The following is a 25,116-nucleotide window of genomic DNA, read 5'->3' as shown; positions in this document are numbered from 1 at the left end:
TTAATATATAAAATAATATGTAATAGCAAATGTTGTGTTTCGTGTGTTATCACAAGAAGCATCTCTCGCTCCTACAATATTTCAACAAAATGACGATAACATAGCCAGTGGATCTTCACAATCTTCAGCTCCTAGTTTCTTCCAGGTACATACATTCATTTTCCTCACTTAATTAGTTCCATTATACATACGTATATATGTGCATGTATTGTCCGAAAGAGGTTAGTTTGATAACCAAATTTTAAAAGACAAATATCTTCGAGCAATACGAGCATTTTTGTGACATTTCATTTATTACATTATTTTGTCTCAAATTTATAAAGATCTGTTTGAAAAATTCTAACTGCTGACATTTAATGACTGCGACATTATTTTAGCATTCAGCTTTTAGCTGCTTTAGGATGTGTTAATCTTTTTCGCTTCATCATTTCGATCAAACGTATGTGCCGCACATACATATAATTATCATATAGAAGAGGTTAGTTTGATGATTTAACTTCAAAAAAGTAGGTATCTTTAATAAAGAAAAGCATAAACAAAACAGATATTTCTATTACGTATTGTGTCATTCACATTATTTTCTTTCAAATTTATAGAGCCCATCCTCAAAAATACAAACAAACATCCATTAAAAAGTTCTTTTATACAAACATTCGCGTTCATCCATATTATCTAAAAAAAAAAAAAAAAACTAACTCCTTTCTAACTTTCCCAACCATCCAAGAGCAAGAAAGGATAATCCCAACGCTCTTTACTATGCATTACATTTAGTCTTCCACGCAAGTTTCATAATCCCTTGGTTTTTCCGTGGCGAATCAGAGGTCCGTAAATCAAAATTTTACGGGTGCGAGAATAAAGTGGTTGACTTTAAAAGGGAGGCCAGACTTTGTTGAACGTGACAGTATATACGTGTTCCCAAGTTTTGTCGAAAGCGACAAAGATCTCTGGAAGAGGGTGGTCTAGGACATGCGCGTGCTCGCGCCCTCTCGCCCCCGCAATGATTCGTAACTAAATGCAAATGCGTGTGGGCACTGCAGTAAATGCAAATGCAATGAGACGTAGTCGTCGCCATCTCGACTTTAAGCTGAGCTAATGCATTCAAGTGCAACGAAAGCAACGCGGTTCGTCGACCCCTCGGTCTTGGTAAGCTGCAACCTTCGTGCAAAGTCCCAACTACGTCACTCTATTTAATTACCACTGCTTCCGAGTGCCTCTGATAACGCGTTTAAGGGGCGTATTTTCTCCCGTGAAACTTTAGCAGAGATCACGGATACCTGTTACGATACGTCGATCGAAGGAGGATCTCCTTTTTTCTCCTTACTTCGAGCGGAAGAACTTTTACACGTGACCCATCGTTCCAGAAATTTCCAGGAGGAAACACGGCAACGTGATTACTCCTTGATAAATGGAATTAAGGAAGCAAAGGATTATTTAGTATGTTATTTTGGCAAACTTATTATATGAAATTTTCGAACATCATGTTGAATTTCATTAGTCGTACGAATCCGTTAATTGCAGAAAACTTCGTGTGACAAAGAAAATATACGTTTATTTATGAAAGTTCGAGAGTATGATCGTGTTTTTGATAAATAAGGTCGAAAAAGGAAGGTATTGCGCAAAATTGTAGGTGAAGAGAATCACAACTTTTTGTATTCTTTAATAGCCTCGCTGGAAAAATTTCAGAAATCATCGGTCAGAAAAAGCTTAATTTAGGTCATAAAAACTTTTGCCTGTTAATAAGTTAATTAAATTCCTGAATACATGACTAACCAGAGCGAGTTAGAGATATCCATCGTTTGGGATAGAAAATATGGTCATAACTTAGTGTTTCAATCTGCATCGACCTAAACCACTTCAACTTATGCCGTCTCTGATAATCTCCACTTTAAGTTTGTAACTTTATAATCTACCTCCCTAAAATGATTATTGTAAGTCCATAAATTCCTCTTTAAAACAACATATTATATTATACTTTATTTGGAACTTTATATATTTCGTTTATATCGACGAAATCAAAATTCCATAAGAAAGGATTCCATAGGAAAAATCAAAATCTCTCGCTTTTTGGTTGGTTTATTTCAAATTCTCTCGGTTAATCGCTCGTCGGACGAATCAGTTCGAAAACTAACAGTCAACAATTTTCGACGTTGGTCAGAGGCGTACTATTTTGTACCTCTTTTTTCACCATTCTCTGCCATCCTATCGACGAGAGAGAAAAAAACCAAAGCGTGAACCAATAAATCGAAGTGTCCATAGAATACTGATGGTTATTAGCAAATTTAGTGCAAGCTAGATCCCGCCGCAATTCCCATGTTTAACGTGGACCGACACATTATTCGAGCGTAGGTAATTTGTCGACGTTTACACGCATGCAAATATACGCGGTACGTCCGTACGTACATAGCAGGCCGCCGCAGCATTTATCTGAAGTTCGATTATCTGACAGCGTTCCTGTAATAACTAACCTGGCTTGGATGGAATTTCCACTAATCGACCGTGACGGTAATGGAAATAAATGAATCCCCCCAACATTGCAACCTTTATTAGATTCGGGACGCGAGACTTTGCAACATGAACAGGATCCATAGTTTACATATTTTTCTTTTATATTATTCAGTTTGGTAGCTCGAACAACCTATTTTTAACTTTTCGCCTCAATATTGATTTTTATCAACCACTTAATGAATTGTTCTTAGTTTAGCCGATTATTTTAGTCGTTGACTTTTATTAGTATGATAGCTATCTTAGCTATCTTTTATTAGTATGATAGATATCTTATGTACATATTAAAATATCTAAATATTTTATACAAAATATATGGTACATCCATTCGCAGTATAAGATTTTTTATTATAAAAATATTGATCATTTTCACGAATATACCAAGGAAAAATATATGCGTTGAAGGATTGAGAGATTGGACTGAATCGATGAATGTATATTACACTTCTTAAACTCTTATGCATATTAACAATTTGAGATTTTTCAGTTGAACGTCTATACTGAATCTCTTGTTACTTTTGTTAGCAATTTCAAATTAATTGTACAGAGATACGAGTAATAATCTTCTTTACTTGCGCAGACTCGTAAAAGAGTTTTAAAATTCATAGAGTATTCTTGGAAAATATTCAAAATTCCGATAAACTTGGTAAGGAAACAGGTTTATGTTTCTTCGGCACTTTAATTATACCCGAAAGCATTGTCGATTCATCGTCGCGCAGCCGGAAATTATTATCGGCCCATCTAATTCGTAATATCATCGTATCCGGCTGGCGTCGCGTTTATTTCCATAACGCGCGTCGCGACGTCGACAATCGACGCCGCGCCTCTACGTTGCCCGTGTGCTGTGCTGCTGCGGCCTCTTTGCCGCGTATTTGCATACGCCGCGATACTCGAATGCATTAACTCTCGAGTTTAACGTCGAAGAGCCTCCGACGTCTCCAAACTGCTCTCTATTTGCATTTCCCAATGTCCGTGGTCGCGTTGCAACGACAAAACGAGCTGACGTAATGAGCATCCCTTCTTCCTTTCACGGTTATCACGAACGAACAAAATCGTCTGCCTTTCTTGGAAATTTCAACATTTTTTTATTTTGCGAATTAATGAAAATTTTCGTATGTATTTAATTTCTTCATTTCTCTTAAATTATATATATAAACGCGGACTTTAATATGGAAATATTCGTTGAAATTCTACTGTTCTGCTGACTTTCCTTTAATATTTTCGAGATTTAAAGATTGCCCGATTTAAACTTCTTAGGTGATCCATTAGTGGTTTAAAAGTTGCAGGATAACGAAAGACTAAAGGCTAAGATAGATTAATAAAGGAAATAAATAGATCGACGTTTTTACGTTAAAGGAACTGCAAGATTTTATGAATGTTTCAATGTGGTTTAGTTAGTGGCAAATTGAGTCTGGCTCGCAGACACTTGATATTTTGTGAAAGTTAGGATAAGTTCGTTAAGTTGGAGAGTTGATCTAGTTGAAGCTCAGGTGCTTGAAACCCTGAAGTGCTTTGTCGAGTATGGTATTAACTATCAAAGTACGGCAATTTAATGAAATTTTCGCGGTGCGATAAGGGGAAGTGAGAGATTTGAAAGATTCAATACGCTCTGAATCCAAACGCACTTCGTATTTCGGTATACACCCGCCCCTCGATTTACGCGGAGTTCCGTTCGAAACGTGGATTCGTTTTACGCGAATAAAAATCGCGTAAATAAAGTCTGTCAGTACCGGAGAAAAATATGTACACATACGATGACTAGCGAAACGTAATGTACCTTTATTCTTATCTCATACAACACTGACGCGACTGACCACGTAAATTAAGATCGCGCGTAAAAACTACCTCGTAAATTGCGTTATAATCTACCGCGTAACACAAGTGCCGCGCAGATTGAGGGATCAGTGTAATTACACGTTGATAAATAAATAACAACGTCGAGTGTCGTATTATCGAGAAATAATTACGCATAGCTATGAGAGTAAAAAACGTCACGCGATCTTATTCGATGGACAATGATTATTTTATTTATTCTAACTCTGTAATAAATCATTTTCTTCTGTATAATCTGCGGAATACGCTGTACCAATTTGGCGTCGTTTTATTGAGCCGTCCTGTACAATAAAAGTCATTCATTCGCGTTTGATATTCCAGAATTTTAATAACTCTGAATGGAGAACGACTTTAAGCATCGTTGTAACAGTCGAATGAAAGGTTGGCGATGTTACAGAGAACGAAAAGGGATGACGAATAATGCGAAAGATGGTCGTATTAAGAGTGGAAAGGGTGGAAATGGAGTTCGTGGTACCGTTGCAACGTCACAAAGCGTCATTGTGCAACGTTTTCTTTCCCTTCGCCGAATGTAAATGCCACGGAACGGTATCTATAAATATTTGCTGGCGTTTCTCTTACTAATGAGAACCGCCGTGAAAGCTATCTGATTCAGAAGGTTTCCAAGGGAAATGAAGAATAGACGGGGGTGGTGAGGTACCGACAGATTTTTATCGCCACCATAACGCCCACGGAGAGAAGAACACGCCGTCCTCGCGATCATAATGTCATTTGCATGGCAAAATTGAAATGTTAAAATGCAAATGGACGCGCGCAAATCACCGACCGAAATGCAACACATTTTTCGACTCCGAGGTACCGTGCAGATCTCGCGAAACATTTTCGAGCCGTCGGTTATCCCCCGAGAGAGAATTAGAAGAAACTAAATATATTATGATTGCATTTCTAAGTAAGATGGAATTTTCTTACGGACAAAGACGGTAGTACGTTTCTTAATTAAGAAAGAAGCTTGTGATAGAGAACATTTTTCTTTCTTACGCAGAAAATCTTCTAAATTTTTATGCGATTTGTCAGTCGTGTTCTCAATCATCGTGATTCTTATAAACAGAAACAACTGTGTCGTTCTATTGCTTCCTTTTAATTTGGCAAAGAGGATTGCGGTAAATATTTGCCAGCCAAATACCTATAACGTTATACTTATACAGCGGTATTATTCGCCTGCATAATGCACCGCTAACAATACATAAACTTACAAACAGTACATAAACTTATAAAACACCCCCTATACAAACATATTTGAAATTGCTGCCTGTTCTTGCTACCCTATCGCGCGATCTCTGTCTTTAATCCCCCGACTTCTCTTTATTCTCCATTGTAATCTCCAATTGTCACTAAATTATACCAACAATTACCAAAGCGCTTTACACGAACCAACCATAGTTTCAATTCACCAACTCTCGTTAACAGTCTCCCTCCCAACGTTCAAAACCCGAGCGTAATTTCTCGCGCGATTGCTCTGCGAGTCACAAATGACTGCACGATAGCTAAAAACAGCGCAGACAGGCAAAGTCTAGGAAATCTCTGGCAGACTTCGCAGGAATCCCCGAATTAAGCGATCCCAACGTGACGGATACGTTGGAGATTATTTCACGAGGTCCAGGGGCTTACGAAGAAAAACGAAGCGCCTTCGAGAGGCATCGATCCGGTATGGCGGAACAGCGGAAACAACTCGTAACCCCGAGAACGTAATTTGCAATCAGATGTCGAAGCTCCAAGCACGGGGGGCGAAAACAAGGAAGCTCGATTGGCTGGGAGCCAGTGACGGATCCCGCGGTCTTCCCGAAGGGGTGGCGTTTTGTCACTCTTGTCAGTCCGTGGAACAGACACGAGCTCGTCTATCGTGGATGCTTAACACCCATCCGCCTGAAATTCTCTTCTTCTTCTTCTTCTTTCTCTTTTCCCCTTTTTTCTCTTTCTCTTCCCCTTTCGGCTTTTTTCGCTTTTTCCTCCGAAAGAACGTTGGAGGATAAATCACAGCGGGGCACGCGATTTGCGGCCTCGCCTTTTCCCAAATGACTCGAGTAAATGCCGGTTTTTCCGAGAAATCCGGGTAATTCGGGAATCTCGTTTCGAAGCTAGGCCACCGACTCGCTTTTCTTCGGTTTTACGTAGCCACCACGGTGCACTGCCTCTTGCCGAGTCCTATCGATCGATAACGAGCTAGAGAATCTCTTCGTGTCGTTCGCATACATTTTTACCCAGCCAGTCCTCTCTCTGGGGAGGATTGCAACGGTAAAGGGTAAATTGCGAGTGATTCTATCCCCTTCCTTTTCCCATCCTACGAAATTGCCTGGCCATTTTTGGCAAAAAGCTTGTATCTAAATCGTATTTTGTCAGGGACTATCGTCGCGCAGTATACTAACGCGTTTATAAGCTCGCTATCTCGAAACGTTCCATAACGTGTCACGCGCGAAAATATAGACGGAATTTTATCCTCGAGAATTGCTGAAAAAGAACGTCTACTTCCTCGAAAGGAGTAGATTAAAATTTTCAAACTGCAGCTTGACTCAGCCTTTAGCTAAGCTTAACAACCCTTTGACAGCTTAACGTGTAAAAATCTATCTTTCGCCAATAGAACGTACAAGTTGTCAGCCGAAAAACAGGTCCGAAGCAGAAACGCAACACGCGAGATATAACACAGAAATTGCGATAAAGCGTAGTTGCGGTATAGTTGAAACGAGATACATTCCCGAGGTTAATTAGACGCGGGAAACGGCGTAGGGTAGTACAGGGATTCGACAAAAACTACAACTTCCGCCGGATCTCGGCTGTAATCGAGTGGCAGAAAATTAGGGAGTTCGTTTCTTTGGACCGGTTTGCCAGAGGATAGAAGGGAAAAGGGTAGCGTTTTTTCGAGCACTTTTAAGGCGGTTGTCCCGATTCTCTCCACAGTCACGAACCACCACGGCCAACAGGGAAGGGAATTTTTTTCGGCCAGATCCCCGTAATTCAAGGTAGTATCTCCGCAGTGAGGGAAACCGCGGCCCGTTCCTCTACGATTTTACACGCCCAAGCACGCATATATAAACTCCTTTCATGGCGCGACGGGCAACGGCAACAAGCCAGAGCCTCGTTTTCAACGCCAACATTTGAGACTTAAACGTACATATACTTTTATTTATCACGGGGCCGTGGCAAGCGTGTCCCTCGAGAACCGCGAAATGAACGTCACTTAATTTACGCGCTGTCTGACGTTTTCATACATGCTCAACCACCGCTCAACTGTCCCAGTTCGTCGAGCTTCCTCTGAAAGCGGCTTAGCTTCGCGTTTAAAACGCCACCCTTCTGCTCGCCTAGTCTTTCCCGAGCCTTTGAACAGGTTTTCGATAGAACGGTGAATTCCTTGTGAAATTCGTGTTTTTTGAATTTGATGGAAAAGCGAAAGAGAGGTAGAGAGACCGTGAGAGAGAGAGAGAGAGAGAGAGGAAGAGTGGTACGAGCGAACTCACAGGTTTTGAAAACCGGAGGTGCATTGAAGTCTGACGCATCGCCATTAATCACCGGTTGTTTTGCCGAGGCCGTCTTAACGCGCTATCAGGAACTCTAAAATGGCGTGGCGTTATGACGTCGAATTTTGTGCACCGGGAAAGCAGGATATTAAGGCGCTTAACTGCGCGAGAGAAAAGGCGCGGAGGTTGGCTTCGTGTTATTAAGAGAAAAAGTTTACACGCTGGTGAAATATCGTTTGCGTTTGGGAAACGAAAAGAAACGTGTAGGCGGAATGGGAAAAATTTCGATAACCGAATCCGTGGAATCCTTAGGTGTCTTGGACATTTGTTTCTCTTTCAAGATCCTTCGTTGTCCGACTATTTTATACTTAAGTTACTTTCAAACGCTGCCTGATTAGTTTCCATTTGTAACATCGTAAGAGACGTTTAGTAGGAAAGTTTCAGAGCGTGATTTTCTATTCAATTTCATCGGGATCTTGGTAAATCTGAATTATCTTGAATTTTTTACCCCGTAATCCAGGAGAGCAGCGTTTCTACCTACCTTCGTCAAATCTCGCTCGTAACCCAAGGATACAGAAATGAATAAACAAGCAATGTCTGGCAAAGTTTTGACACTCTTAGATTCGCGAGACGCTGCCACGTGTCACTTACCACCGGGACCAGGCAGCGTGCATCCACTTCCGCCATGGAAACGGATGACTTTCGGGATTCAAAAGCGGAGTATTTCTAGCGCTGTAACTTCGCGCCAACACTTTGTACACAAGGTACATAAACTCGGCTTGAATTACGAATGGCAAACTCCTCTGGAACGTATTTCTGTGAATGTACACCAAACAGCTCGGAAGTTATCCACGGGTTTTGCGATTCATATTCCTGTAATTCAATGGATCCCCCGGAATTTAAGCGACATCGCGAGATGCCGTTCCCCAGGAACCGCTGAAATTAAGTCCAAATTGCAGTGCTAATTCGTTTTACGACAAAACAATTTTCGTTCTACGTTACTCGTGCATATAGAAATGTATAAATTCGATTTGACGTTCTACTTTTCATACAGAGAAGCGCTTACAGCAAAGACTTTAAGATCAAAAAGTCGGTCGCTCGACGAACCTGGCCGAGCGAAGAATTCAACAGATTTCCAACGAATTTAATTTCATTTTTACTCTTGTTTCTGTAACAATGGGCTATTAACAAAATTTAAAAAGAACTTTCTTCCAATCCATTATCCGATATACTTTTTCCAAAATCACGTACACCCTAAACAGCGCCATAGGTCCTCTCGAGTCAACCATCGCGACGTAAAATATTTCCATTTACTAACATAAAACATCTCTCGTATCGTTACACGATCAAGTCCTCGGAGTAGCAGCATCCTCAATCCCAACAACGACACCGTCTAAATCTCCGTTTCCGGCGAGTTTTGCAGTCGTGGCCGCAAGTCCCTCGAGAAAAACGCAACTTTGGCCGTCCTTCTTTTTTTTTTCCTTATTCTCCAGCCTGTACTATAAGTCGCATTTTTATTCGTCCCCCGACGTATCCAGTCGACCTGACAACCGCTATATATTTCCCCGCGAAGTTTTAATATCCTGCGGCGGAGACGACCAGACGTCTGCCATGGATCTCGCGACAGGATCTCGGATGCAACTTTTAAATCGGCCTCGCTAGAATTGCCGTAGAATCCCAGGGCAATTCCGGGGCCGATCGAGAGGCCGATGCTCCACGAGACGTGTGCAACCGATCCCCTAAGGGGTTGCTTGCACGCGTACCTCGTACCTCGTTCACCGCCACTTTCCAGTCTGATTTCCTCGGTGAATTTGCTTTTTCTATTAAAGGAACGTTAAGGGTGAAAGGGGAACCATGAAATTGAGCCTCAACCTCTATCTCCTCTGTAAGATCGATCAAGCGACGAGTGGCACGCGTCACCGCTCAAAGGGGGATTACAGATTCTTAATTCGAATCGATCTCTTTCGTTTTCACGCTGTTAATGATATGGCCTAAGTGTTTGATCGTGGCTTATGTGAGATTGCTTGCTTGTACTTGACGATTACACTCGTACATTTCGGATTTGTTTGATGCTCCTTGTTCTTATCGGCCAAATCTCTGAATAAATAATAGATGGCCTTTGGTGCTGTTGATGTGATTTTAATTGAGAGACGCGATGGAGATACGGTATTTACGTAATTTTTAGTAAAGATAAATGTAGAGAATAATATAGGATAAATTATAAGATATAGCGTTAGTTAGTTTGGTAACGGTATGATTTATTTCAATATCGTTGACGCCAACACAAAATCAAGTACGATGCTCCGTCAGTCTATATGCACGCAGTCATCATTCGTCGCTAACTCGTCTCGTCACAATGACTCTCTTCCACGCCGACTACGCTCCTTGACAACGCTGACGACACTCCTCGACAACGCTGGCAACACACTAAAAGCCCGACAACTCCGGCAACGCTAAAGTTCGCTGGCAACACTAAAGCTCCTCAACTCACTAACGGCTACCTTTTATACCCTGGTTCTGGTATATCTGGCCTGCACATGTCCCATGGTCAAGTAGACCCTCTTAATTACTCATGGTTTTCCCCCGATACTACAATAATATATATAATATCTGTATTCGTTTAATGAATTTTATTTGGAGAATATTATGATGATTAATTTTGTATTTCTAATACTTTATGAATATATACGTATAATAATTTGTCTTAATATCTACACGGTACATTTGATTATATACAGATATATTACAAGTCTAGTAGCTCTAACGATAAAGGAAATAATAATCCTCCAATCGAAAAACAATTTCACGAAATAACTTCGCGAGGCCACGCTTCCATTTAAGAAGCAAAAAAGAAACGAAAAAAGGTTAAGGGAAAGAAACGAAAGAATCATTTCGCTCCAATAATTTGCAATCCTTAATGGGTTTCGGATGGCTCGCTGGCTTTGCATGCTTTCTCTCGGCTTTTTTCAAGATACACAATATGAACAACGTGTACGAAGCAGGTAATATCATCTTCCAAATGAAAATATCGACACGTTTTATCCCCTTTCGTTAAAACCTGCTATTTACTATTTTTTCGTTGGTCAAGATATGTTAGGATATTTATGGTTTCCCATGTTCTTTGCCTTTTAACCAAAGAAAAAGAATAAACTCTTTTTCTTCGGACAGCTAAAAGCGCCTTTGAAGTTTTCTTCAATTTGACAATCGCAGATAAGATATTTTAATCAAGGAGAGTAGAAGATTCCTTAAGACTCGTTCAGAATAGTCGAATTACTTAAATCCAAGCTGTTTGAGTTCGAGCGACTTGATTTCAAGAAGATACTTAATATACATTTTTTAAAGAGTAATTAATTATAATATTAATAAAACGTCTGATAGAAGCGTTATACGTTACGAAACGTGACTGAATATAAAATTTCAAAATGCTTGAGTTGCGACAAACTCGTTGTAATTCGCAGCTTGTGACTTGTAAAATTTCGCTAATAACTCGTTAATTGGTAATAATTGTGCAAGATGGTCCACCTATCCATCCGTATCACGAACACCGCGATAACGGATCTCAACTATAAATTACCCTCCTTTGTGGTATAATAAAGAATTTATATATAGATTTCTCTTTCGAGGCATCACCGTGCGAACCGATAAGCTGAAAATTGCAGTTGCCCATGGAAAACTCGTGGAGTATACATTAACCTTTATTGATCACATCTCCGGCTGAAGACTGCGATATAATACAGGTGCATGCTCGTACTATTATAGATATGTATGTATGTGTGAGTACATAAACGCGCATACCATAGGAGGAAATTTCGAATAAACGTGTTGTCGTAAATATCCTTCGATGTGCTAGCCGATGTTGCGAATTGATACACAAATTGCAGATGCAAAGCGATGAAAAAGGAGAAAAGAGAAATAACTGACGTACCCCAAGAATATTTATTGCGTTGTCTAGTGAGAATTATGTTTAGGACGTTAAACCATGGGCGGTAAATAACGTTAAGATACGTAAAATAATTAGATTAATCGAGAAATTTTGATGCTTTCGTTCTTTGGAAAAGAAAATATCATTTGAAGATTACAGAAGAGGAACATCATTAGCAAGTACGTTTCCGTTAATTTTCTGATTTTAATACCATGTTACAAATTAAAGAATGGTATTTTAATGTTTAATACTTTGCGTTAATAGCGTTGTTGACAAAAAGTGAACTTCACATTCAAGTTTTTGGTGAAAAACCAGTCTATAAGAATTCTCATGTACACAAAGAGCTACGTAATACACGGTAAAATTATTCAAAAATACTTTATCCCGCGATAACGGAGAGTCGTTATCAGTTCCTCGCACGTATCTAATACATAACACAAACCACGTAACGAAACCATTGTAGAACTTGTTCAACATTCTAGTCACGATAGCCAAGCTAAGAGAAGAATTCTTAAAAATTGCCAAATAAATATAAAGAATCCCTTTAAGATGTAGAACGGGTCGGTCTGGTTGTTCACGATGACCTTTTTTTTTTTATTTTCTTCATCTTCTTCCGATACGTTTGTGCACGTATTACTCTGGCGAGATGCGTTTCGAAATTCCTTGCAGGATCAGCAATTTCCATAAAATTATTACACAGCGTGCACACTGCCGAAATTTGCATAGCGTGACCGTGTCGCGGCCGCGCGAATAAAAAAGACTCGCTGCGTTTCGCTCTAATCGGGTTTCCGTGTCCTACCGTCTGTTCGCGCGATTCAACGTAGTCCACAGTAGAATATTTACAGATTTTCCAAGGGAAACCACATCAAGCGTAATGTTTTCGCGATTTTTCTATACTACCGTCTTTGATTCCCTTCGAAGCTATCAAACGAATTCGCGATATAGCCTTTTTACGAATAGAAGTCTCATAGGTAGACAGCCTTTTAACTTCAAACGATTTCCGCTCAACTCGATAGTCAGGTTTATTCGAGACCTTGCGAATGTAGATTTTATCGAAGTTGAATTAAGCGAGTAAATAGGAGGATCTATTTATTAGAATGTTTCTTTTAGAACGTGATGTGTTCTTTTTTTTTCGGGATTATGAGAAAGTAAAATTGATGAGCGAGTCAGGTCAGTTTTAAAGGAAATATCGAATATGTACTTGATAATAAATAATGGAAAAAACTTTTGAACTGAAATTTTGCTTCTCATAAAACTCTTTATTTTTAAAACAATAAAAAATGGATTTTTCGAGATAATAAAAAGAGCGTAGATAGATTTTGTTAAAAATTTAATAAATCGTCTGTGTATCTTAAATTATTATTACAATAAAAACAATATTATTATTCGTTGTCATACTGACATACAATAATAAGTCTATAATACTATTACAGATTATGATAGTACTGGGAAACGCCTATTAATTCGTTAACAATTCCATGAAAACACTCAAATACTATAACTTTCTATATATTTACAATTTTTCTGTTTCTTTTTTACATTGGATAATTTCGTTGGAATACATATTTATAACATAGGATCAAAACGTATTACAACTAGTAAATTAAGTACGTACTTTGCATTTCCATAGTTTATAGTCCTATGAGAGGAAATTACTGCAAGTGTTCCTAAAGAATTATATACAGAACATGAAGAACACGGAAAAAATGTTAAAGTGTCAAAACTGCAAAAGGAATTAAAATTATACTAATATATAATTATACTGTGTCGAATAAAGATCAATGACGATAATTAGTTAATATCGCAAACACTAGTTTTACATTCTCTACAAAATCTCAGTTTTTATACGGATCACGATCGTTTCCGAAACTTGCCATAAATTTAATTGTAAATGTGTTCGGAAGCGTACCAAGCGTAGCAAACCGACTAGTTTTCACTTTTATATCTACGATTAACATTGGCGTAACGTGTTAAAAATGTCTTTTCCCTTCACAAATTTCTTACGTTTAATTCGTCCTCAGCTGGTAATCTCCATTTTGCGTGATATACCGCACCCATGGTAATGCCTGATATCCGCTCTTTTCTATAATTTTCAGATAGCGCACTTGAATTCCAGAAGTAGTGAAATACGGAATTTCAAATTTTACTTGAATTGGTGGCTTTCCTTCCACGTCTTCCCCAATGACAGATGGTAGACCAAAGTGTGCCCTCATCAGATATTCTTTACCACCAGGAAACGACTTAATGAACCAAGTTATTGCACTCTGCTCTGGTGAATATTTAACACTACCGACGGTAGTCCTAAATTTGGGCGAGTCTGCATCGTTGGGTACTGGGATTACTATTTCTACATTGTTGGCCGTAGAACGTCTCTTAAATTGCGATCTCGCTTTTATCATGTATTCTACCCTGCTGTGGGCATGCCTCTCAATGACAGATTCGATCCATATCAGAGGTTTCACGTGTGTATTCAGTCTGTAAGACATTAATTCAAACTCTCCATCGGGAGGAATGAATGAAATTGTTCTGTCGTTCTCGAATCTAGACAATCTGACACACTGATGAAATTTCACATCTTCCAATTCCACAGATTTGGACTTCCCACGGCCTGTAGATTCGAATAATACTTTGTCGTTAAGACCGAGTCTTAATTCTGGCATTCCAGACAAATAAACTCTCATCCTTATTGCACCCACAATTTCAGAACTTAAAACATTTCCATTAGCATTTGCAAGAAGATTCACAGACTCTATCACGTCTAGAAACACTTCATTTTTACGGTATTTTATACCTTCTGATCTCCAGGATACAGCATTAGTCACAGCCATGGGAATGCGCGGTTGAATTTCAAGTTTATGACCTTCCTGCGTAATGTACTCTTGTAATATCTTACTATCAGTAGTTTGCGGATACCCAAAGTCTATTAATTCATCTAGAAGCTCATAAATGACTACAAAATTATCTCGTATGCTTTCTTCTTCCAATTCCTTGAAATATTCTTGCATCACTTGCACCAGTTTATGCAAGAATACAAATACTAAGGAAATGTTTGCATTCTTCTTTGTAGTGGATACGATATACAAATTATTGTATTTTATATATGCATATGTGCATTCTGTGGTTTGTATAATCGGAGTAAGATTGCCCTCCTCCTCGCGTTCCATTACGAGAGGCATGAACTTTTCTATAACACCCGTTTCTATGTCTCCACGATAATTTCGTGAGATCAGAACCTTCCCCTTCACGTCTAAAATATATATCGCAGACGTCGACATCTTGAAAATTTGTTATACTGCAACTAAAAAAAACCTAACCGTTATCCTAATATGCCAATCTTTACTAAAAATGTGAAATTGCGAAGAGGAAGAAAAAGGAATGACAAATGCGAACATTCGATAAACCGAGTATGGAAAATACGTGATTGAGGTTATGTTATCAAACAAAAGTACATTAATTAAAGGAAAAGTTCAATGCAAAATTTACAATACGATGCACAAAATTTATGCCAAAATCGTAATGTAAAGAACTACTAGAAGAACGGATGAGAAATGTATCCATGGAAAGTTTTAATTTGACATCTATGGTACGTCAAAAACACTGGATATGAATTTCAGGGAAAAATTTGTCACATATATAAGTACTTACTACGTGTCCTTGCAATTCCTGAAGAAATGTTAACCTCTAGATCATTTACATCGAAGATAATTTTTCTTATAAATGAATAACAGAAAAGATGTTATTGACAAAAAAGAGATAGCCCCTCCCAGGTGCTTGAGTGCCACTGTGGCACTACCTGAAGTTGCTCGCTACGAATGTACGAGGTGCGAGCCGTAATCGAGGCGCATGCGTTGCTAACTTCTACTTCTATTACTGCTATCTTTACTCTCTTCCCTTGCTTTCATTTAAAAATTGTCCGATCGCTATCTTTCCAACTTTATTGGTTTTATTAATTAAAAAAGTTAATTTGTAATACTCTCAGAAAGAAAGCGTTGATGATTACTGCTAAATTGACGAATTAAAAAATTCATGTCGACTTTAAATCAAATTATTGATGCTTCCGCTCAGTTGCACATTACATTTCATGGTTTAACATTTTTGCATAAAATTACAATAGAATTTTTCTAAGATAATGCCCGTTGGTTCATTATCATAGTTATTATAATTTTATTCTAAACATTTTATCTTATATTCGACTAAAAATATGTCGCCGTAAACCTCATCATTCCTCATAGCCTATTTAGTAATTTTTATCTAAAAAGTTCTTCACAAATATGAAAACGGTATACCGCGATCATAAATTAATGGTTATAACTACGAGTATCGTAAGAACGCTTTAAACCTTGGATTATAAAAGTTACTAGTAAATTGATATTCTGTTTATGTATAACATTTCATTAAAATCATATTAATCCAATTATATGTACCTATTATTCTACAGAAAGAACAATTAGAAAATAGTTTTGTTGTACATACTGCGCAGCATATACTTATCAATATTTTCTGGAAACTAAATAAATAGCAATATAAAAATTTAAATACTATTATATCTCATAACAATACGAACATTTAATTATTAGACTCAAAACAAAAAAATGACATCATTTTTGTTCCATTTGAACAAAAATCACATTTGACAATAATATTTTTCACAAAACCTTACAAATTAACTTTTATTTTTGGTCCCTGATAACTGTAATCTTCTAATTCTTCAAATTTCATTAATTTTTTAAATTCAAGACGTAATTTACGAACATACAGCAAAGTAAAGGAGGTATAAGCTTGGCGCGATGTTTCAAGAAAAAATCTACCAGGTTCGCGAATTCCAACGTTACATAGGAGCACAATGGCCGTCGGTGTTACGTAATAAAAGTGTAGTGCACCGAAGTAGGCAATTGTTCGGCACAAAAGCGCATCGATGACCCCACGGTGCGGTGCGCTCTCTATAAAATATAAAAGGACGAGGGAGAGGTAACTGAACCTCGTTTGACTACGTGAGCTTTGAAAGGAGAACGGAAAGTAGAAGATAGCGCGGGAACCGACCGGTCGCTGTTACCCCTTCCTCTCCGTGAAACTGCGTACAACGATCGAAGCCTTTCAATTTTAATTAAAATGTAATTTACGATGTCGTTCTACCGATAAAGTATAAAACCGTGACTTAAACCGTAAAGAGGGCTTCCGAGAAAATGGTTCTATCGATCGAATCCTCTTCGTCTTTCCTTTCATTGCATTTTATTGAAATTTGATATTTAACGTTATGAAAATCTGGCGATGTAGTCACTAGTATATCGCACATGTACTTTTCACGATTAAAAATCTACGCTACAAAGTCATCCTAAGGTCTTGAATTTTTATACAAGTACAAGGTGCAAGATACAACGCGACAAAGTCTGACCAGAAGTACGCAAAATCGAGCAGTTAAAATTTCAAACCATGACTAACCAAACGATAGCTTATAAAGGCTATTTTTGTAAGTATATTTTATTATATTTTGAATTTCATTTTTATATAATAAAACGATAACACAAATTTTGCGTTATTTCGTCTAGAAAATTTTCCACTCTAAAAGCTGAATAAGAAAAGAAAAAATAATGCTTGGCTTGTGGAACAATGCAGTATAAAGATACTAAATAGAGGATTCCAGCAATGAAAGAAATAACAAGAATAATAAAAAAAAGTATATTTTTCATATATCAATAATAGGAACAAACCAGCGATACCATAAACGAGAATATACCTGAAATCAAACACTGACGATGTCGTAAATAATAAAAATAATAAAAGAAATATATCACATATATGTAATATTCGCAATAAAAGTAAAACAGTAGCATCACAGACAAAAATATTATATAACAGAAGTTCAACAATGACTTCAACGAATTAATAAAAGTGATACAGAAATATATAAACCATGACACTAAAATTACTCGTACAGGAAATCTCATACAGAACGCGTAATATCGTTAGTTTGATTTTCCTATTTAAAAAAAAAACACTGCTCGAAACAAGCGAGTAAATAGATTAAATCGAAAAACAATGTGTTTACATTTAAAAATCCGTGCAGCCAGCTTGTTTCCACGATAACAGAATTACGCTGCATCAAGTGTTTTCGCACGTTAACCAATCTCTTTCGCTATTTTATCCGAGAGGGAAAAATAGAGGAAGCAGCCAACGTATGGAGAACCGGGAAACTGCTGACCGAGTCTCATCAACGAAATCAGAAATTTCGCCGCAAGAGAGAACGTAACCGATCGTAGCAAACGGCACAAATGTATTTGCCGTATAGATGGACAAATATTGTTTCCTCCTTCCGTAATAATCGTTAACTTGGAGATGGTTTATTTGATTGACTCTAGATCGTCTGCATCCCGCCCGAATCCAACTACGAGAAAGAGATATTTACTAGGGCGATCGATTCGTCCTGAATCCCAGCACTGTTTGCACGAAATTCCGCGAGAAATTCCATCGTAATTGAACGAGACCGTCTCGATTATAAAGTCAAATCATCAATGAAGTAGAGGATAGCAACTCTTCCACCGCTAGGGAATGCATTTTCTTTCCTCCTTCTTGTCCCTCCATTCTAATTTTCTCTCTGTTCCTCTACAAATCTTCTACAGTTTTCTTCAGACGTGATTTCCTTCAGTTGAGTAAATAGTCGGTCGTGGACAGGAGATGGTAAATAAACGGTCTATATGTTAAGGTACGAAATGAAAGAGTAAAATGTGCACAGAAGGTCCATCGAATTAAATCTAAGAAAAATTTGAAATGATTTAGCAGATAAAAAGATTTCGAACTTACAAATCTTTAATAAAATCATATTTAGTTTCATGATGAACTTTGATTAATTTGGATATTGTATCTAGAACTTAATGAAAAATTGGGATTTATTATAAGAAAATTGGGGATAATAAGAAAAAACATAGATAGTTTTTATTAAAAATTTAATACATCTCAATGTCTTAAATTACTAATACATTGTTTACAATAATAACAACATTATTATCTCTTGTCATACTGATATACAATAATAAACTTGTAATACTATTAGAACTTACACATATATTAATACCGGAAAATGTCTATAATTCGTTAACAATTCCATGAAGACATTCAAATACCATGGTTTCCTACATATTTACAATTCTTCTCTTTTTTTATATTGGGTAATTTAATGTATACTACAGTTGCCCCTGTATGTGGAAAATACTATTTGTAGTACACATTTGCAATATGGAATGGGAAAAAACATACAGTCAATAAATTAAGTACATCGCCTTTGCACGCGATTTATGGTAGTATGAGAGGAGAATATTGAAAATGTTCCTAAGAAATTATATACAAAACATGAAGAAAATGTACAAAATATGAGCGAGTATTAAAACTGTAAAAAAAATTAAGATTACACTAAATCCAACAAATAAAGATCAATGACGATAAATTATTGGTCAATATCACAAACTCTAGTTTTACATTCTACAAGATCTTAATTTCTATACAGATCACGATCGTTTCCGAAAATTATCATAAAATTAATTGTAAACATTCGGAAGCGTAGCAAACCGACTAGTTTTCACCTTTGCATTTGTGATTAACATTAACGTAATGTGTCAAACATTCTGCCTTTTTCCTCCATAAATTTTTTACGTTTAATTCGTCCTCAGCTGGTAATCTCCATTTTGCGTGATATACCGCACCCATGGTAGTGCCTGATACCCGCTCTTTTCTATAATTTTCAGATAGCGCACTTGGATTCCAGAAGTAGTGAAATACGGAATCTCAAATTTTACTTGAATTGGTGGCTTCCCTTCCACGTCTTCCCCAATGACAGATGGTAGACCAAAGTGTGCCCTCATCAGATATTCTTTACCACCAGGAAACGACTTAATGAACCAAGTTATTGCACTCTGCTCTGGTGAATATTTAACACTACCGATGGTAGTCTTAAATTTGGGAGAGTCTGCATCGTTGGGTACTGGGATTACTATTTCTACATTGTTGGCCGTAGAACGTCTCTTAAATTGCGATCTCGCTTTTACCATGTATTCTACCCTGCTGTGGGCATGCCTCTCAATGACAGATTCGATCCATATCAGAGGTTTTACGTGTGTATTCAGTCTGTAAGACATTAATTCAAACTCTCCATCGGGAGGAATGAATGAAATTGTTCTGTCGTTCTCGAATCTAGACAATCTGACACACTGATGAAATTTCACATCTTCCAATTCCACAGATTTGGACTTCCCACGGCCTGTAGATTCGAATAATACTTTGTCGTTAAGACCGAGTCTTAATTCTGGCATTCCAGACAAATAAACTCTCATCCTTATTGCACCCACAATTTCAGAACTTAAAACATTTCCATTAGCATTTGCAAGAAGATTCACAGACTCTATCACGTCTAGAAACACTTCATTTTTACGGTATTTTATACCTTCTGATCTCCAGGATACAGCATTAGTCACAGCCATGGGAATGCGCGGTTGAATTTCAAGTTTATGACCTTCCTGCGTAATGTACTCTTGTAATATCTTACTATCAGTAGTTTGCGGATACCCAAAGTCTATTAATTCATCTAGAAGCTCATAAATGACTACAAAATTATCTCGTATGCTTTCTTCTTCCAATTCCTTGAAATATTCTTGCATCACTTGCACCAGTTTATGCAAGAATACAAATACTAAGGAAATGTTTGCATTCTTCTTTGTAGTGGATACGATATACAAATTATTGTATTTTATATATGCATATGTGCATTCTGTGGTTTGTATAATCGGAGTAAGATTGCCCTCCTCCTCGCGTTCCATTACGAGAGGCATGAACTTTTCTATAACACCCGTTTCTATGTCTCCACGATAATTTCGTGAGATCAGAACCTTCCCCTTCACGTCTAAAATATATATCGCAGACGTCGACATCTTGAAAATTTGTTATACTGTAACTAGGAAAAACCTAACCGTTATCCTAATATGCCAATATTTACTAAAAATGTGAAATTGCGAAGAGAAAGAAAAAAAAATGACAAATGCGAACGTTCGATAAACCGAGTAAGGAAAATACGTGATAGAGGTTATGCTATCAAACAAAAGTACATAAATTAAAGGAAGAGTTCAGTGCAAAATTTAAAATACGATGCACAAAATTTATAGCAAAATCATAATGTAAAGAACTACTAGAAGAACGGATGAGAAATGTATCCATGGAAAGTTTTAATTTGACATCTATGATACGTCAAAAACACTGGATATGAATTTCAGGGAAAAATTTGTCACATATATAAGTACTTACATGTTCCGGCAATTCGTTCAGGAATGTTAACGTTTCAATTATTTACATAAAAAAGAATTTCTCTTATAGAAGAATCACAGAAGAGGTTTTATTGACAGAAAAACCCTCCCCTCCCAATAGCTTCAGCAGCACTGTGGAGTACCAGTGCCCTGAAGTTGCTCGATACGAAACATAATCGAAGCGCATGCGTTGCCAACTTCGTGCTAAATATCGACCCGCTCTTCCGCCGAATCATTCAAACACTTTATAGACTGCAATATTTAGTGGGAAGTATTTTGTTCGGATTGTAAAACGCGCTATCGTTTCAACTTTACTGCCACAGTAAAAAAGATAATTTAATAGTCTCGCTAAAGAGAAAAGTATCAGTGAGACTGCTGAATTGACGAATTGTAAAATTTATGCCGACCTTAAATCAAATTACTAATACTTCTACTTTATTGGTGGTATTGGTCACGTTTTAACGTTTTTGCGTAAAATTGCAATAGAATTTTTCCAGGATGTTACACGTTGTCTCATTCTCATAATCATTATCAATTTTAAAATAATAATTACATCAGCTTTCCTTAATTACCTTCAGCTAAAAATATATCTTGTTATAAACCTTATCTTTCAATAAATTGAAACTTTATTTTTCGAAATTCTTACATTACGATAAAGATAACCTATTTAGTCATTTTTCAAATTTTATCATTAAAATTTCCAAATATTTCCTATAACGCACATAATATATTCTTTATAAATAAATTTTTTGTAGTAAAAGTTCAAATACTATTTTAAGTCAGTGTACATAAACAACGGTAGTTAATCATAAACATGAAATTCGTTTTCTACGAAGACGTCAGCCAAGAATCTTGTCACAAGTATTCTTCCTCAGCCATATCCCATCACTCTTTCCTTCGAGTCAGCTTCAAATTTCCCCGCAGAACAACAATCTTCCCGCTCCCATTCGCCTTGCTTCCGCTGTTTCCCCGGGTTTTGCACCATTTTGTTGCTGTTTCTTTCGCCTTTATTCCCCGGCGAGCATGCGGCCGCAAAGCAATCCCGTCGGTTCTCGGGCTGTCGATTTCCGTGGATGAAACGTCAATCCCAAGATAAAGTGGCGGAATACAGGGGCAGGATCTCGCGGCTGTATTACGCGCGCTCGAACCAACCCCCTCTATCTGGGGATGCAGAGGCTTGAAAGTTAGAGCCGCTCAGGGAATCTGACGCGACCGATAATTGAGACTCGGAATTAAATTAGCGGAACTTCGATTCCTCGACCGGCGGGTTCGTCCCCTCGGTGACTTGGCCGGAAATGCGTTCAGCTGCCTCAATCCTGTTTCCCTCGATCAAATCGTTAGGCGAACTGCTTTCCCTTTCTGATAGCCCGTCAACGCGCCAATGGGAGTGCAATTGAATTAAAAGGGCGCGATGGAGAGCTGGACGAAGATCGTTTATTAACCCATTCGAAACCAACGACACATCATGCGTGTTCTACGTTATTTCATTAATACAACTGATAATGCGTTATATACGCTGGTTCATGAAAGTATTTAAACACTTGTAATAGAAAATATTTAGGTCCATGTTGTATATGCTATACGAAACATTTTGCAATTTCTCTAAACAAATTTCGTTTCACTCAATTCATACCGTAGACTGGCTTTTTTTATCAAGTAGGTACATATACGTTTGTAATGGGCACCTTGTAATCTCTACATAAATTTTGAGATCGGTTTTAAAGTTAAATAATATCACGACGACAATCGATTCGAAATATTTTAAAGAAATTAATATTATCGTTAACATTTACATATTCGCATTCTATGTAAGAATTTGCAAATTAACGCACCAGTCTGATGGGAAATTCTATTTTGTACGTATTAACTTCCGGAAAACAGGTGTTCTCCATGAAGATTCGCTTTGAAGAGCTGAGAACCTCGCTTACCAGTGCAATACCCCGCCGTACTTATGTACAACTTTTCAGTATGAATTCCCTTAAATCCTGAAACACCATCAAAGCTTTGAGAGTCGTGTCCGTTTTATACGCGCTTTTCCACATATTTTTCAAGAAAACCAGAATCATTAGCCCGATTTCACCGGAAAAGAGATTGTTTTGTCGAGCATCAAAGAGATTTTTCCATTCTGCGGCTAGCTGAGTACGGTGCTGGTCCTTTAGAAGAAAATCCATTAGGATTCTCAAAGAGTCTTCTTCCGTTAACGCGAAACACTCCGGGTATTTGCATGCGTTCCAGCTTAATTTTTCATGGTACAAATGAAAAAAGTTCGAGTTCGATTAATAATAAATTTCTGTCAGGATGGTATCGTGTTCGAAGGGACCATAGAGAATGTTAATCTACGCGAAGGAGACACGCGACGTTTCTTTTTATCACTGGACGAAACCTGAAAGGTCTATGAAACTCGCAAGGAGTTGCATTAACGATAAAGTTGACAAATCGTTTTGTTAGCGGCATGAATAACGGTTCCAAATCGTGTTCTCGCGGGCTCACTCATTCTTTACACTCGAATGCACCCTTAACTACGTAGGTACGCCCTTATCTGGAATTTTCGATGAACACGCGAATACCACGTAATCGAGGATCAGTGAATTTCGGAAGAATTTTCTTAGAATTAAAAAAGAAAATCTCTCACGACGAATAAATAAGAATAAATGTTTTATCAACTAATCTGGGATGTATTTAAAACACAACAATGCTAAATGTAAGTAATAAGTATGTAATAAAATAATACAAGGAATAATACGTATCAAAAGTTTTATTCTCGTGAAAAATTACAAGCGAGGATAAAGGGAAAGAAATTACTTCCTGAATGTAAAAAGACCTATCGACGCCCGTGGGAGAGTTAATTATTTAATTAGAAGAAAATAATGAAAAGAAGTCAAGGTACCTGATTGCTACATCCTTTTTTTTTTTAATTCTTTGACTCTTTATTTGGATCGCATTGCATTAATTTAATTATATAATGACAGGCTTGCAAAGGTAATAAGAGAAAGCTCGAACGAAAGCTTTTACGGAATCGCCTGTAAATCTATCTGGCTCGAAGCATTCTAATAATTGAAATTACGATACAATTAAAATTTGCCTCTTGTTCAAACACTGACGTTTAAAACAATTAACAATTGTTGTACTGTGAAACGTAGAATTCAGTTCTCATTTACCGATACGCGACTAATGAATACGTACGGATATTATTTATTACGTACACTCACTTCTCGTTTGTCCACTTTATAATTCCTACTTTCCTCTCGTCTGCCAAAGGAAAATATTACAGAGGTTTAAAAACATCCAATTTAAATTTTCCAAATTACCATAAAATACTGAAGTTTATTTATTCATACGTACGAAATTCAAATTTACAAAGAAACAATCACGAATGAAAATAAGCACATTCTAATACATACACGAGATTCTACGCAGTTATCATTAGACTACGGAGTTTTGTGCATTTATGGAAAAGTTAAAGGTGCAAGACTGCACTAAATGTACGTGATATAAAATACGAACGTATATAAAATACATAAAATGTGATATTCGTTCCAAGTAGAAGTATTTAGTAGGTGTAAATGTTTCAATTATATTTATCAAGATTTGCACAAACATTCTCGGTCTATTTGTCGCGAATGTTGTTTTCGCGAAACATTTGAAATCGCTACTTATGAGAAGACGAAGCATCCGGTACGGGCTAATCTTGCTCTTTTCGCTCGAACCTCGTCCAATCTTCCACCACGATCCGGCGCAGCTTGTCAGCTTTAAAGATTTATCTCGCAGCGCGAAAGATTGCTCGTCGCAAGCCTACGTACAATCGATAGAACCGATATAGCGAAAATGTAAATTTGAGCGTTTAGTAACGACATCCATCGATGTAATCGCGTCTAACATCTGTAGTTACCAGAAGCTTCGACTTTCATTGAAAATTCGAACGGACGTTGTCTCGAATCTCAAATTATCGAGATTTATTTAAAAAGAAATAGAGAAACGCAGCTTGGAGAAGGGAAAGTAACATAGTGCAGATATGTACAGCTAGTTGAGAATGAGAATGGCGATCCAATGGAAAATACAAGCATGGAGTGGCACTGATTGCTTCGAGAAAACTTGCTTTCCCTCGGGG

At 37.5% G+C, this 25,116-nt stretch overlaps 3 protein-coding genes across 13 annotated transcripts in view; 1 reads left to right on the top strand and 2 right to left on the bottom strand.

The window, feature by feature from the left end:
• The window catches only part of LOC126866013 (neuroligin-4, Y-linked-like), a 224,012-nt gene that overhangs the window by 161,683 nt on the left and 37,213 nt on the right, over positions 1–25,116 (top strand). The window lies entirely within an intron of this gene.
• On the bottom strand, positions 13,038–21,154 carry LOC126866030 (AP-1 complex subunit mu-1-like). Of its 3 annotated transcripts, none has more exons than XM_050619090.1 (2): positions 21,010–21,154; positions 13,038–15,022 (listed from the first exon to the last, which is right to left on the bottom strand). In XM_050619090.1, exon 2 carries the CDS (start codon positions 14,997–14,999, stop codon positions 13,731–13,733), a length of 1,269 nt encoding a protein of 422 aa, XP_050475047.1. In that variant the 5' UTR covers positions 15,000–15,022; positions 21,010–21,154; the 3' UTR covers positions 13,038–13,730. The 3 variants fall into 3 exon arrangements, with proteins under 3 accessions (XP_050475047.1, XP_050475048.1, XP_050475049.1); XM_050619091.1 differs by lacking the exon at positions 21,010–21,154 and adding an exon at positions 15,370–15,535; XM_050619092.1 differs by lacking the exon at positions 21,010–21,154 and adding an exon at positions 15,370–15,529 and having other exon boundaries at positions 13,038–15,033.
• Positions 18,649–21,141, bottom strand: LOC126866031 (AP-1 complex subunit mu-1-like). Its single transcript, XM_050619093.1, has 2 exons — positions 21,010–21,141; positions 18,649–20,662 (listed from the first exon to the last, which is right to left on the bottom strand). Exon 2 carries the CDS (start codon positions 20,637–20,639, stop codon positions 19,371–19,373), a length of 1,269 nt encoding a protein of 422 aa, XP_050475050.1. The 5' UTR covers positions 20,640–20,662; positions 21,010–21,141; the 3' UTR covers positions 18,649–19,370.

The sequence above is a fragment of the Bombus huntii genome, chromosome 5 (genome assembly GCF_024542735.1).
Source record: "Bombus huntii isolate Logan2020A chromosome 5, iyBomHunt1.1, whole genome shotgun sequence".
Classification (NCBI taxonomy): domain Eukaryota; kingdom Metazoa; phylum Arthropoda; class Insecta; order Hymenoptera; family Apidae; genus Bombus; species Bombus huntii.
Note: the sequence above shows the minus strand (reverse complement) of the source record. Positions and strands in the feature narration are given on the sequence as shown.